The 16,094-nt window shown below is 42.8% G+C and overlaps 1 protein-coding gene across 5 annotated transcripts in view; it reads left to right on the top strand.

The window, feature by feature from the left end:
- The first annotated feature begins 6,345 nt into the window (after positions 1-6,345).
- Positions 6,346-16,094, top strand: part of Ttn (titin) — a 268,818-nt gene continuing 259,069 nt past the window's right edge. For all 5 annotated transcript variants that reach the window (XM_032903541.1, XM_032903540.1, XM_032903538.1 and 2 more), the window contains exons 1-5: positions 6,346-6,436; positions 8,652-8,855; positions 10,602-10,889; positions 11,363-11,448; positions 11,541-11,782. In XM_032903541.1, coding sequence (XP_032759432.1) covers positions 6,346-6,436; positions 8,652-8,855; positions 10,602-10,889; positions 11,363-11,448; positions 11,541-11,782 — 911 coding nt within the window. The remainder of the gene's footprint in view (positions 6,437-8,651; positions 8,856-10,601; positions 10,890-11,362; positions 11,449-11,540; positions 11,783-16,094) is intronic.

Raw genomic sequence — 16,094 nt, 5'->3', positions numbered from 1 at the left:
AGTTCTCCCCAGTGAGCTCGATTTTATTACAACCTGCAGGACTCTGCATTCCTGAGTAATTAAGCTGCTCCCAGGCCCGATGCTTGGCTTTTTTTGGTCTGGTTGCATTGCTGCATAGCCCTCACTCTCTTAACCAACGTCTAGGTGGAGAATGCTCAGGTGTTTAGCAGCTCTAGTCCTTGTCGCTAGGAGACTCTAAGGACTCACTTGAAAAGGACAGGAAGAAAGAAAACACGTCTCTGAGCTTTCCTTTGTTTTCAGAGACAATGGCACTGCTGTCAAGGTCGCCAGCTTTATTTTCTCCCAGTTTGGAACTCCTGAGTTAATGAAATGCTGACACATGCTCACCCTAAATGCAGTGGATGGGTTTGCATGTCTGTCCTTATGAGCATTGGATAAACCCAGGATTTTCTTCTCTGCAGGCTTCCACAAGATTCTGGTTTTGCTTGGGCTCTGCTTTAATCACTATTTAAATGTCATATCATCTTCCGAAGTCCTTTGGGGAAGGACATCCTGTGTGGCCATGAGGTCACTTTTGAGTCGTCAAAGGTTTATTCGAATACACCCTCTTGCATATTTAATCGGACGGTTAGATACTGGTCAAACCAGTGTTGGGAAGCACCGGAAATATTTGTCTTGTGTCATGCTCAACAGGAACCAAACAACTGTGAGTACCCATGGTGTGTCAGGTTCCCACTGCCCTGGCACTGTCCTTGTGTCATTTAATCTTCCTGACAGTTCTTTGAAATGGATATTATAATCCACAACCCACAACAGGCAAATCAGAGACTCAAGTTGCCTATAGCCCACTGAGAGTCAAAGCAGGACTCCCTCCACATGGCCCTGCAGTTGGTGCTGTGGAGAACTTGAAGAATTGTACTTTCTGCTTTCTTACTTTGTCAAATGTTTGTAAAATGATATTTTTGCTTTTGGATGCTAGTTATGATATTAGATATGGTACTGACCAGTAGCACAGGGTGAGGAATAGTAGAAACTGATACCTTTAGTCTTGCTGATGAAGAGACAGTCTTCACTTAAAGTTTAAGCAATGATTTCCTGCCCTTCTCCCACCCCATGTAGCTTCTCTGACTTTGTCACCTACGGAAGGCACATGTGAACAAACACAAGCTGCTGGACTCAGCCCTTCCTTCCCTGTGCACTTCCTGAACTTGCTTTGTTGTACTTCCTTGTGGTGGGTCCATGTTTGCATGTTGGAGTTGTGTGAGTGGGGGAAGGATTAGACAGACGTTGTGTGGATACACATGGCTGGGCTTACTAACGCACAGACTCCTGGGGGACAGATGTTCGATTCCTGTGAATTACTATGATCCCATCGCCAGTCACAATATATGCTTTATATTTAACGAATATCTATTTTAACAAAGTGTAAGAGGCACTAATGTTGCTTGTTTCCCTTAGATACTACTCTTGAAATTGAGCGTTAACATAGGACCTACTCCTCAAATGACTCTCAGGAAGTCGGAACTGTCGTCCGCAGTTCCGTATAACACAAAGGAAGTCTGAAAGCAGCAGAAGTGGGGAATGAGTAGCCCTTCGAGTTCGCGGATGCTCTCACCTTCATCTCAGTCACTGAATAGTACCAGTTTATCAGTTGTCTGGGAAGACCTTCTTCCATAGGAGTTTAAACAAGGAGGCTGTGTTCTCTGAGGGTGCCACTGACCTCTAGCACAAGGCTGGGCACAAAGTCACCACCCAAGTCCATATTTGTTGCCAGGAAAGAGTGACAGACTGTAAGTCACAATAATTTAAACTGTTCAGCACTGAGCATGTGTTTGATAAAATATTTACTAAATTACATTGACTGCGATGCTCAAAGGGAGAATCGCGCCACACATTCCGAAACTAAGTAGGCATTATATTTGAATTAGCAGCTGTTAGGGATTATCTGTGTGACTCCCCAGTCAGGATACTAAATGGAGATCTTACAGCATCAGCAAACTCCTCAGTCTGAGAAGTGGCTCATTTCCAACAGGTCGACTTGCTATGCTCCAATTCTGCCATACTTAATGCAAACGCTAATGCTTCCCGTGGTGCTAGACACATTCTGATACTGTTCAGAGATCAGTCACCCTGCCTCTTTTCATGACACCGTGTGAGTGTTTGCTGATTCCCTTTCCCTTCCCCACTCTCCCTCTCTCCTTCTTAACTCTGAGTGTTCTCTAAACATGAGCACCCAAAGGCAAGTATCTCGGCCATACTGAAAGGTCTAGAAAGTTCAAGGACAGCGGACAGACAGGCAGCTCAGGAGGAGACACACATGACTTTAGGCTTGCAATATACGATGTGTTTTCATGGCTTATCTGCTCCCGGAATTGTGCTGGGCTCAACTCAATGAAACGCAAGCTCCGGATCTCTAATCAGTTGTTCAGTTGTTAGTTGTAGTTTCCAGGACTAAGATGGCTGGACTTGCCCTGATTAAACATGACAGGACAATGACATACTCCAGATTAGAAACATGTATACTGCACATATGCGCGCACACACACACACACACACACACACACACACACACAGAGAGAGACAGAGAGAGAGAGAGAGAGAGAGAGAGAGAGAAATGCACAGATGAATTTTAAATAAATAGCAAATTATTTTGAGCACCCCAAACAAAAAGTTGACTTATTGCCTATTATGACTGACATGTTCCCTTTTATCAGGAGTCTCTGTTGGATTCTTGGGAGTCATCGTCAAGGTACACAACATGAAGCGGGTCCTTAGGGAAGAAAGGGATGGAGGGAGTTATAGCAGGCACAGTCTGGTGGGGGTGGGGCTTGGTGGCTCCAGGACAGAAGGCAGCACTTAGGTGAAGGAGATAGCTGTTTAAATAAGGACCGTGGTGTCAGCTTGTTATCAGAGCTGCACCCAGGCAGTCGCTGGTAAATTGAAGCTGTTAAATGTTAATGAACTATCACTCTATAGGTAAGCAGGAGACAGAAAAGCCTCAAAATGTTCAAAGTCGACTGCAAGGCCAATTTATCCCACAACAGGGAACTTTTTTTTTTTTAATTACAAACATAAGGAAACTTAACTTAAAATTTATTTTTTTTAGTCTACTTTATTGATAAAAGTGTCTTTCCTTTATCAATGAGTCAATTTTCTCCGCTCTAAGCGGAATTTTGCAAATCCCTGAGTTGAGCCACAACAAAGGCCGTTTGATATGATCTTTTGTATTTGAACTGTCTGTTGCTTGAAATTAAATTCACTCCTAAAATAGCAAGTATATCATGCCCTAAGCACTTCCCATTAGCGACAGCGAGCTGCAGAGATTAGGAGCACACCCTGGTACTAACCTTACACCGAGTAAAACAACACTGTGGATAGTTTAAGCTTGGACTTCACCAGGCAGCAAGGGCAGCCTGTGAGTATCGGTAAATATTACTGGCAGGCAAAAATGAACTCTCGTTAGAGCAAAGGCATTGTCCCATACAGACTAAATGGAAGCCTTATGCAGACTTTGCCTTTGGGTCTTATTTCCTGCAGAACTGTGCCACACATAACTCACTAACACTGGGGTGGCTATTCCATAGAACCAACAGGACAAATGGGTTCTCTTCAAGTGCTAAGTTTATCAGAGAAGATGAAACCTATGTGTGATATAAATTACTTCATCGGCTGTCATGATTGACAGGTCCATTTGGTTGGGTTTAGAGGGCAGGGAACAGAAGTGGAGCCTGACTCACAGAGCACGGGGCTCAAGTTCGGGATTGTTTTAGATCTACAAATGTCCACAAGTTTTATCCTTTGTCACATTCTGGCTTCAGTTCCACCTGGGTAGATTTTTTACGTTTGCAACAAACACTCCCGTCTCTGAGCCCCTGTTGAGGTTGTTTTTAAAATACAATTCTATTTCCTCGGTAAAGCCTCTTCTAAAAGGCTAAATTTAGCACTGCCAATCAGAGGAACAGGTGGTTTGTGCTACTCCCAAATAGGTCCTCTCCCATCATGCCTTCCTAACGGAGCCAATCACAGAGCCGGGCTCTAAGGATGTTGGGCTGTCAGCAGATCTGGGAAATATAAGGGCCAGCCAGCCCCTGGCTCTGGAGCAGTCGCGCATTCCCACCTCGCCTCGGGTGTAGGGATTGCATAGAAAACAAAACTACACAGTCCTGACTGTGTGGTTTTGTTTGGAGGGTTAGAGGCTCACCGATTCATGTCGGAGATGGTTGGAAAAACCAACTCTACGTAGGACGTCGTTTCAGAAGCAACCTTGGGCTTGGTCCCACCCTTTTTGGGCACTCTTGAGAAATCAGGTGAGTGAGAACCAGTTTGTTTGACTCCTAGACCTCTTTCTGATTGGTTACTATTTGATGATTTGAGCCACGAATGCCTTCTGTTAAAGGTTTTAGCTTGCTGACCTACAGTGTGAATCTGCATTTTAAATTTGGTTGTGAAATGTACATTTTCTGAAAGAAAAAGAGAGAGAGAGAGAGAGAGAGAGAGAGAGAGAGAGAGAGAGAGAGAGAGAGAGAGAGAAGAATCAAGTACTTATGCCTACAACCACAGTCAACCATTCTGATTTTTAAAGAGATGCCCTAGAACCAGGAGTCTGAAGTGGGGGCTTAAACGTTTGCTTCCTTAGTAGACTTGTCTGTGGAGAATGTACAAGGTCATGTGACCAGGTGATAAAGCAAGGCAGGCCAAGAATAGCACAGAGAAAACCCATGTGGCATCAGCTACACCCAGTGACTTTTTAAGGGAATCAACTGCTAAGGTATCTGCTGCGGACTGTGGAGGAACACTTGTCTGCTGTCAGTCAAGCTGGACGGTTTATTTTGGGAGTGTGACATTTCAGATGCATGCCTGCAGCCTTAGGCCTCCGAGAAGCAAGTGCTCACAGAAATAAATTTAGTCTTCCTAGACAATGAGAATATCAAACCTATCTGGGCTCTTTAATTCCCAACATTTTTATAAGTTTTCAATGAAGCTATAGAATTGCTTTCTAGAAGATTCCAAATCTCATTATGCATTTTAATTCAACCCACAATCCAATTATATGGTGCGAGATAATGTTAATGCCAAAAAGGGTAAGAAATAAAAGATTCTTAATTTCTAAATACACTTTGATTTCCTATCTTCCTGGGATTAGATTACAAATTGTAAATGCCCGTTATTAGATAAATACATAATTATACGTGGTTTATCTAAGGAGATAGCTATTTTTTGAGAATACACTGGCTTGCAGACAGGAAAAACTAAACATAAGATGTGTTCACCCAAAAGATAACATGCTGGAAGCAAGAGTTCCTGAGAAATGGTTCCTGGAAATTTTGGGGTGACATCTGGATTTTACGGGGTATGAATTTTGTCTCAAAAAAAAATCAGTTACAGGACTAAGAAGGATATTGCAGGGTAACATTTAGTGAACAAAGACCATTGTGAAGGATAACAATGAGGCAATTGGCAATTCTGCCCTTTAATGTCAGAACATTGGTGTGCTTCAAGGAGACTACTTAGGTATTTATGCATAAGAATTTTCTCATGTAGTTTCGGAAAATGGTAGATGAAATACTTTCCTCCACTTACAAAAGGGCTTAACTGCAAATTTTACTCATTTTTTTTTCTTGTTGTTGTTGAATATTTCACATAATGAAGCACAGGTCTTTTTATTCCGATGAACAATTCCCACCAGCTCCGTCCATGTGAAGAACTGAAGGCAGCATTTTTCTTTCAGACCTATAATAAACTTTGGCCTGTTACACATTCTTCCTGAATATTACTTCAACGGCATTAACTGTGCCATTGCATACAATGTACAGAAATACTAGGGTGTGGGAAGCTCCTCATGCTGTCAGAAAGAGGAAAAAGCTTGAGGAGGAGAAAACACTTGCCAACACTTTTCAAGTCAGCCAACTGCTTGCAAAGTACAGATTTTTTCGTTTGGGTGGTGATTTTAAGTAAGGGGACAGAGCCTGAAGCAAGGTCACCTTATAAAACGCTGGCACTACACGTGAGAACTGCTGGGGAGGGAACTGTTGTTTATGTGATTGTCTCTTACACGCTGTGTCGATGCAAAGGTTCATTTGTCACACCGTGTTTCTGAAATCCCTCGGCTGCTCCTGTGTTCTAGCTTGGTTTTCCCTTTCACTCTGGTCCAACCTGAGTTCTCGTTGTTAGTATGAGCGAATGTTCCCACTCTGACCACTAGGGGGCGCTCCTTGCTCTGTTTGTCCAACCAGGAGAAGGTGTCCTCTTGGCTCTAGTGCCTCATACTGGATGAATCCATTTGGAGAAATACATCTCTGTCTCCACCAAGAAGATGCTGAGGGGCCCTGAGCATCAATATTCTTACTGGGTTTTTCTTTTTTTCTTTCCAGAGTGCCTAAAAAGATGACTACTCAAGCACCGACGTTTACGCAGCCGTTACAAAGTGTTGTGGTACTGGAGGGTAGTGCCGCAACCTTTGAGGCTCACGTTAGTGGTAAGCTCTTATGAAGGAAGGCTTTCCTTCCCCTTCCACCTGCCTCCTCCAATACACGGAACGTTCTCTTTGTCTTGAAACCAAGTTTAAAAGCTGCTTTTACTAAGTAAAATTGGCATAACACGACGGAAGGGTCATTTTAAGGGCACACCATTCACAGGATGCTGACAATATAATGACTTAAAAATGTTTTGAAAATGTTTTATTCATATTTATAGTTCTACAAAGCAAAAATAATTAGCATTAGGTTAAAATTTGCTGTCAGAATCCAGCAACTAAGAGGGATCAAATTTGGTCATTCTATATTTGGGTTCGGGGGCAGATCCAGCCTGACAGACTAGAACCCTAGTGCTGTGGGATTCAGTGACAGAGATTCTTGGTAGATAGTCTGGGCACCTCAATTTTATACATATAAAACACATTTTATAGATCATTTTTAACAAAAATATATATTTTATGTATCATTATTAAATACACAAATATATGATATAATTTAACATTATATAATTTAATATATAAATGTTATAGTAAATATATACTATATATTATAAATACATGCAATTATATATTTATATGTATATAAGGCATTCATCCCAACTTTCCATAGGAGCAGACACAGTGACTACTCATGATATTTATTTTGTTGTTTTTCCATGTTTATTAAATTATTCTAGTAAATTAAAGAACTCCCTTTTGTAATGAATGGCAAGACATAATACCATCTCTCCTTTTTAGCCTCTTTATTCAAAAGGGTACAAACATTTTCCCAATTTATTTAAAAGTAAATTCACCCATTTCTTTTTTCTTCATCCCTTGGTTCAAGGATGATTCTAGACCTTGCATGATGTATAACAAGTGGGCCTTGTCTATAAACTGTACTGCTATTAATTTCAATATGATTTAATCAATCTGTCTTCTTCTATAGTACCATACATAACTGACTGTGTAAGGTTATAGGGATTAACTGATATCCACGATTAGTTCATAATTTAATGTATCCCTGTGGTGAACACATTTTCTCTATCTTTTTAAAATGTATGCTTGTAATAAAGATATTAACTAAAGCTTTCTTTCCATTTCCTTTTTCTGTATTACGTGTATCTTACCCACTTCATAATGCTTTGCAAAAACATCATAACTTCACCCATCTGCTACCGATGGAAATCAGTTCAGCTTTCCTCTTGCATGGCGAACTCTTACTCCCAAATGATTCGCTTGGTTTTCTTTAAGTCCTCTGTAACTTCTAAACTGAGCAGAGCTCACATGGTGTCTGGGGATTTTCTCCTTTGTGTAGCAGTGAGCTGGCATATTCACATCCTCCATTCCTTCTAATTATAAACCTTCAAGCTCTTAGAGATACGTCATGGATGACATCTGACACCGTCAAGTTAGTCTAACAAACTTCACTCTCCCATAATGGGAGGTCAGTTGATATAAGGACAACACAGGAACACGCTAATACCATGGCCTCCTGTCTCAAGGACGGTAGTCACAAGCATTTATTACAGATGCAAAGTAAACCTTCCCTGAAGTAGCCTTCCAAATTCTGAACACACTAGACTTAAATGAAACATGAAACCACCGATACGGTTCTAGCAGTGAGGGAAGGGAATCTGGCTTTCCTCTCACTGGAAGACTGGGTTTGGCTCTGGAGTTAACATGAGGAACAGCCTGCCCCTGTGAGGACATTTCTGCTGCAGTGACATTTGCAGAGACATTCTGGACGGTGTCCCTGAGACAGCAGAGGAGGGGACCAAGCATGCCCTTCTGAGGCAGAGCTGTAAGATGGCCTCGCTGCCTCGTGCTTTCAGAGATGGCAACTGGCACTTTCTCCTTCAAAGTTTCCACAGCTCTCCATGCTTAGGAACCCCTCTCATTATTCTAATGATGTCTCCAGAACTAAAGCCCATAGAGCACTGACCAGAGGATAGAAGATGAGAGTTCTACCCAAATTTGAACCACTGATGGCTGAGAGAGCTTGGAAATATAGTGAAACTTCAGTCAAACCCCCAATCTGTAAAATAAAGGGGCATTTTATAGACTATGTAATCTGCCACAAATGGCCCACAGTTTTACATTTCTAACTTATGGCTGTCGTGGCGTCACTGTGGGCTCCACTCTGCTTGGCTAGGCTAGTGTAAGTTGCATTGATGAGAGAGAACAGAGACTGGACAACACCCACTCCAACATAAAGATGGCTCTGCTTGCCTTCCAGGCTCCCCAGTTCCTGAGGTGAGCTGGTTTCGGGATGGCCAGGTGATTTCAACTTCCACTCTGCCCGGCGTGCAGATCTCCTTTAGCGATGGCCGCGCTAGATTGATGATCCCCGCCGTGACTAAAGCCAACAGTGGACGATACTCCCTGAGAGCCACCAATGGATCTGGACAAGCGACTAGTACTGCTGAGCTTCTTGTGACAGGTAATCAGCGAGGCCAGAGGGCGTCTGTCTCCTGTGCAGGACAGCAGTCCAGATAGAGCTCTAAGCACAAGGGAGGCCGCTCCCAAGTGAAGGTGGATCTATAGGATAAGTGATCACGATGGCATTGTCCAATTCTGTCCTCTTTGAAGACGAAGCATAAGGCATCTGAGAGCAGGGTCTCTGTACACATCACATACTCAAAGTGTCTTGAAGGAACACTAAACATCCTGTTCCTCAGCCAGTGGAGAGTTTAGAGCCGTCCCGTAAAGTTATCAAGGAAGGAGTGGTCTGGAAATCACCGGGAGTTTCCATTTTAAGGAACATTGCCGTAATTCTGACACAAACGGGCCATAAGGCAGGCATTGAACAGGGGCCATAAGGCAAGGCATTCCCCAGCTCAAAAAAAAAAAAAAAAAAAAAAAAAAAAGAAAAGAAAATATTGCACAGTAAACATCCTCAGAAAAAGGCCAAATGCTTCCATTCAAATATATGACACCCCTTTCCCATAAAGCCATTTCAAATCACCTTGGTGGGTTTTGTCCACGAGCAACATCGTGTCTGAACTCTGTCGTGTATTAATCCCATGGTTATAAATGACCTCAACAGGAAGCACACCAGGCCGCTTAGGGATGAGCCTTATGTGCACTCAGAAAACTCAGAGCAGGAAGAAGTACAGTACCTTAGAAACACCTCGGGTCACACTCTACGCTTCATCAGGGAGCTGGAAGCACAGAAGGGCGTATCCGAACCGGGGAGTCCTGGCAGTTATTGGTAGTTGGAGGAAAGGTATCACTGTTTCCAGCAGTGGAGCTGCTGATCAGATGCTCTTGCTCAAAGACCCCGATTAAACTCAGTTTATCACACACAAACAGAAGACAGAAGAAGGGTACCAGTGGAAGAGGGAGGAGGATGAGAGGAGGGAATTGGAGATTGAAAAAACAGCTAACATCCATTGCAAAATGTTCTCAAATGCTAAACAGTTAAAAAATTAAAGAGGAAGCTTCTCTCTTAATATAACTGACCAAAAAGCCTTCTTTCTGTAGTGTAGTTAACACAAAGGCATGGGTGGGGTTAACATTTTAAATGCAAGTACATATTTTGGTCATTTTATTATCAATCTAGTTATCTAGTTGGAGGATTTTTTAAAAATCAGATTAAACCTGAATGATTCAGTAAGTTCTTGGATACACTCACCTTACTAACCACAGGGATTCACTTCGGTGAGACTTGAGTAGCTTGCAAAACTACCTTAGCGTCCTAACGAAAGGCAAGAGTCAGGGACTGGAAGGTCTGGGTAGTACAGCAGCATCTGGACGTTTTGGTGAAGCATGAAGGGCTAGAGAGATAGCCAAGCCGTTAAGGAGCTCACTCCTTATAGAGGACTGGGCGTGGTTTCCAGTACCCATGTGGTTGCTTGTAGCTCCAGTTCTGGAGTATTCTGGCTTCTATGAACAGACACCTGCAAACAGAGGGCACACACAAGCTCGCCCACATGTGCATATACATGACTAAAAAATTAAAAGTAATCATGGTAGCCTAGAACTGCTCACAAGAGCAAAATGATTGAGATTGACTCGTGAGCAGAGGAGCCTTCTGCTCCTGCTGCATTCTAGATGTTTTCTGCTGAGTGGGAGAGCTAGGATAGTCAAGGATGCTGGGCCTGCGCAAGTCAATCCCTGCTTTAAGACTCAGAGCTGTTGGGAGCACCCGACTCCCGGGCCTGATTTTCTTCTCTGCCCCTGGCAGCCGAGACAGCACCACCCAACTTCAGTCAACGGCTGCAGAGCATGACTGTGAGACAAGGAAGCCAAGTGCGACTCCAAGTGAGAGTGACTGGAATCCCTACACCTGTGGTGAAGTTCTACCGGGATGGAGCCGAAATCCAGAGCTCCCTTGATTTCCAAATTTCTCAAGAAGGCGACCTCTACAGCTTACTGATTGCAGAAGCATACCCTGAAGACTCCGGGACCTATTCTGTAAACGCCACCAACAGCGTCGGGAGAGCTACTTCCACCGCAGAACTGCTGGTCCAAGGTATGTGATGGGGGCTAAGAGAGAGAGGGGACCTAGAGTGGGAGCTTGTGGGGCTGACGTTCTGCTCGGCTCCCCCATATGGCTATCCTGACGGTGTTAGCACGAGCTAAGGTCAAAGCGGCCTTTTCCGACCCCCAGCAGAAGGTCTCTGGCAGAGGGTTCTAAGAGTTCTATGTTGAAGCTCACTACAGTTTACCAAGTGATAACCAGAAGATGTGTCAACCGAGTAATGCAAATCTGTATGTTGTTGGCAATAACGAGATATTTAAATAAGCAGTCCACAGAAATTCCTCTCTAGCAAACACTTTCTGTTTCTCGATCTAATGTATATTCACACAAAAGCCACAACCGTTTTCCTATTGTTACATACAGGAAATCGGGATGACTTTCTAGTCCCAACTAATGGATTCTCTTAAAAAAAAAAAAATCACGTTTTTTCCCTCCTAAAAACGCTCGTCCTTCCGTTTCTGTAGGTGAAGAAGTAGTGCCCGCTAAAAAGACAAAGACAATTGTTTCGACGGCTCAGATTTCAGAAACCAGACAAACCCGGACGGAAAAGGTAATTTTCCTATCAAGCAGCTCCCAGCTCTCCCCGTTCTCGCTTCCCTGGCTCTTCCCGCTCACTGTGGCCTCTGCTTTCATGTGTTTTAGAAGATTGAAGCCCACTTTGATGCCAGATCAATCGCAACAGTTGAGATGGTCATAGATGGCGCCACTGGACAGCTGCCGCATAAAACACCTCCCAGGATACCTCCCAAGCCCAAATCCAGGTCTCCAACACCACCTTCCATTGCCGCCAAAGCACAGCTGGCCCGGCAACAGTCCCCGTCACCAATAAGACACTCCCCCTCCCCGGTCAGACACGTGCGGGCACCGACCCCATCTCCGGTCAGGTAAGCCCTCCCTCAAGAGACTGTGTTGTTTGTGCATTTTTTACAATTAAGGGTTAAGCAGTCAGAAGCATGCGAAGGAAAGAGACCAAGAAATCCTCGGATGCGAGCTTTACAATCCTCACCTTCTGTGGATGTTTACAAGCTCTGGTTCCGAATTTGTATTTGCAGTCCGTTCGACAAATACACATTTGGAACCAAAATGTGACAAGGCAGGCAGGGGTAAGACTTACGCAGAATTTAGAGTTAAATCCCCCTGACTGCTTGCACATAGTTTGACTTGAGGCGCGAGTTTTAATAATAGCATAATCACTATGATATGTGGTCTACCACCTCTGTGATAAGTTCCTTATGTGTGTTATCTCATTAAATATTTTCAACCCCTGGAAAAAAAGGTGATTGAAAAAGAAAAAGAAAAACTCAACATGAAAACTTTATGGGTTGGAGAGATGGTTCAGTGGTTAAGAGCACTGGCTGCTCTTCCAGAGGTCCTGAGTTCAAATCCCAGCAACCACATGGTGGCTCACAACCATCTGTAATGGGATCTGATGCCCTCTTCTGGCTTGCAGGTGTACATGCAGGCAGAAAGCTGTATGATGCATACATAATAAATAAATAAATATTTAAAGATTCTCCAATATTCTTGAGCTAAAGAGCGTAGGGGGCTTTCCCAAGGTCTTAGTTATGTCCTCTGTAAAAGAAAGGGAGGCATAGCCAGACTGGTTTGGAGTGTTTTGGAAGAAATCAATGCGCTCATCAGGTGAATTTATCCCTAGGAAATAAGAAACCTTTATCCAAAACACTCACACTCTCAAATAGTAAGCAAAAATGCTCCAAATATTTTCCATATGTTTATGTTATTTTCCCCAAGAAGCAAAATAAATTTCTACCCTTAGCTAAAATGTAGGTATTGTCCAGGGTGAGCCTATATCATCAGCGCTCGGAAATTATACAATCACATACAAATCACTCACGGCAACCGAAACTTTGGGACTTGGTCTATAATGAGGCTTTTAACATGATGAGCTCTACAAAATCTGAACATACACACAAAAAGTCTATTTTAATCAATTCAAATGAACTTTTAAAATGACATAGATCAAGTCCTCTTGCTAAGAAAGCTAAAAGTGCCAAAAGAGATTGTTGACCTAAAAAAAAAAAAAAAAAAAAAATCCAAATTCACTGTAAAGTCACTGTGATCAAAATAATATGGTGGGCGTAGGGTTGGCCTAGAGGAAGGTTGCTCATCTGGCACAGGTAAGATCCCGTATTGATGCCCAACTGTGTAAAAAGGAGACTGACAGACAGCACATTAAGGACACAGACTAGAGAGCACAGATGTAGATGCAAGCATATAGGGAATTTGTTTTTTAATCAAGGGGAAGGGATTTTACTTCACAAATAAGACTGGCCTAATTAGGTGTCTGTTGGGAAGAAGGCCGACCTGGGCTTCAACCTCAGACGGAGTGCCAAGTAAATGGCATCTTGATTAAGGTTAAAAAACTAAAGGGAGTCCAGCAGGATGTTTTGGGGGCAATGGCACTCACCACCAACCTGAGATCAATCCTTCGGATCTCACTGGTGGACAGAAAGAGCTGACCCCACAAGCTGCTCACTAACCTCCACACACCCACACACACACTCCCTTAGACACACACTCACATGGACACACACTTCACATGGACACACACACAGACACACACGCACACAAATGAATGAATTAAGCGTGAACTAAAAATGAAAAGGATAGAAGAAATGTTTATGGGGGAGAGCTTTTAAAATTAGGTTTGCAGATCCACAACCAAACTTAAGACATCTCTATCTCTATGGCGAAAAGCAAGGTCATTGCTTGACTAAAGAGTACATTTACGTGAGGGGAGGAAGTCATGCTCTTTTCTGAGGATGTCTCATTGTTGCTGACTGCTCACGAAGGACACCAACTAGCTACAGTGTGAACAATGTCAGACCAGAAACAGTCTGCAGTCTTCACCTGCTTCAGGGTTATACGGAACAAGACCTTGTAAGCCATCTAAACACAGGCAGTTCTGGAGGAGAGTTAAGGTATAGCTATCTCGGCTCGAGACCCCATATGTACAACAATGCCAACCAACCAGAGCTTCAAGGGACTAAGCCACTACCTAAAGACTACACATGGACTGACCCTGGACTCTGACCTTATAGGTAGCAATGAATATCATAGTAAGAGCACCAGTGGAGGGGGAAGCCCTGGGTCCTGCTAAGACTGAACCCCCAGTGAACGTGATTGTTGGGGGGGGGGCGGTAATGGGGGGAGGATGGGGAGGGGAAGCCCATATAGAAGGGGAGGTGGAGGGTTAGAGGGATGTTGGCCCAGAAACTGGGAAGGAGAATAATAATCAAAATGTAAATAAGAAATACTCAAGTTAATAAAGATAAAAAAAAAGAAGATATAGCTGTCTCCCGAGAGGCTGTGCCAGAGCATGACAATACAGAGGCAAATGCTAGCAGTAAACCATTGAATTGAGAACAGAGACCCCATCGGAGGAGTTAGGGGAAGGACTGAAGGAGCTGAAGAGGTTTGCAACCCCAATACCAACCAACCAGACCTCCCATGGACTAAAGCACCATCCAAAGAGTACACATGCACAGACCCATGGCTCCAGCTGCATATGTAGCAGAGGATGGCCTTGTTGGGCACCAATGGGAGGAGAAGCCCTTGCCCTGCCAAGGCTGGACAACTACCCCCCTCCCCCGTGCAGGGGAATTTCAGGTGTGGAGGCAGGAAGGGGCAGGTGGTTGGGGGGGAACACCTTCATAGAAGAAGGGGAGGGGAGATGGGATAGGGGGTTTCTGGGTAGGAAACTGGGGAAGGGGATAACATTTAAAATGTAAATAAAAAATCCAAAAAAAAAAAAAAAAAAAAAAAAAAAAAAAAAAAAAAAAAAAAAAAAAAAAGAAAGAATAGAACATAGGGACTACAGATATATTTAGGAATTCCACCAACTAATTTCTAATGGAAAAAAAACACAATCATACAGAACAAATTTTAAAATGTGGGGAATGATATAAATGCTCAAATAACATATTATAACATGTTAAGTATCTTCTAATTTTTATTTTGGTTGCTTAAAAATGATTGAAGATATTTGGGCAGAACTAACATGAAATCTTAACCAAAAAGCTCAGGTTTAAAAAGATACCTATCATTTTTTTTTTTAATGTGTTTACTCTCAGGCTGTCTACTGGCTGTATACCATGAAATCGCTCACAACACATGCCAAATGTAATCTCTGAGAGATAACAGCTTTTCTGTATTTTATACTCAAGCCTGAGGGTCACTTAGAATTACAGATGCCTGACCCCCATGGAGCACAGTGGTCATCTTAGCCTTCTGAGAGTCTATTAGTAGGGATCCAGTTACTTAGTCTGCAAATTTTGCTTTAAAATAATTACAAAATATAAATGCCAGCTTCTGAAGAAAATAATGGTTATCCCAGATAGACTCCTTCCTAAAATGTTCCATGGCTTAATTTTGATTCTTTTTGTAGATAAAGCAAGCATATTTCACTGGACAAGGTGCATTGTAGCTAGCTGTGACCCAGTGATTATTTTTTTTTTATTGTAAGTGCAAAAATAAGCACTTTCCGGTAATGGCTCAAATTACATTGATTTTCACAGTTATGGGCTTCCCTGAAGCCCGCTGTTAATCAGTCACGTAATGCTAATCATGTCGCAAGCTCTTTCTGAATTAAACCCACTTAGCAAGGAGCAGCAAGAACAAAGCAAGTCCAAACCCAAGCTCCGGTCGGTCTCTCTGCCTTTCTTCAATTGGCGTGGACTCCCTACCATTCTAACCTGGTCTTTGTTAGATCTCCAGGGCAATTTCTTTTCACGAGAGAGACACATTCGTTAGCCCGCCCTTCCGCTTGATTACTGTTTCTTACCTAAAATGTAAATTGTTCCCCCCAAACACAGATAACGTTTTATAAGAAAATGATTAAATGTTTCTTCACGAAACAGGTTGATGTAATATTCTGCCAAGTTCTCTTGTATTTTAGAGAAAATATTACTGGTCCTTCAACTTAATTGGGGCAATTGTTTTATTTATGATTGATGTAGACTACATACCCTATGCAAATACCAGAATACATTGAGCAACATGGCCTCGTGTGAAGAATTTGTAAAGCAACACTGCCACCAAGAGGTAGAAGAGAGGAAAACAAATTAATTGAAAATTAATTTTGAAAACTGTGTTCAGATAGTTGATCTGTACTTAGAATGATGGCTAACGATAACAATCTGGCGTTTGGGCTACCATTGTCAGGATTCAATGCCC

Source organism: Rattus rattus, chromosome 5, assembly GCF_011064425.1.
Source record: "Rattus rattus isolate New Zealand chromosome 5, Rrattus_CSIRO_v1, whole genome shotgun sequence".
NCBI lineage: Eukaryota > Metazoa > Chordata > Mammalia > Rodentia > Muridae > Rattus > Rattus rattus.
The sequence above is the reverse complement of the archived record's forward strand: the minus strand, read 5'-3'. Positions and strand labels throughout refer to the sequence as shown.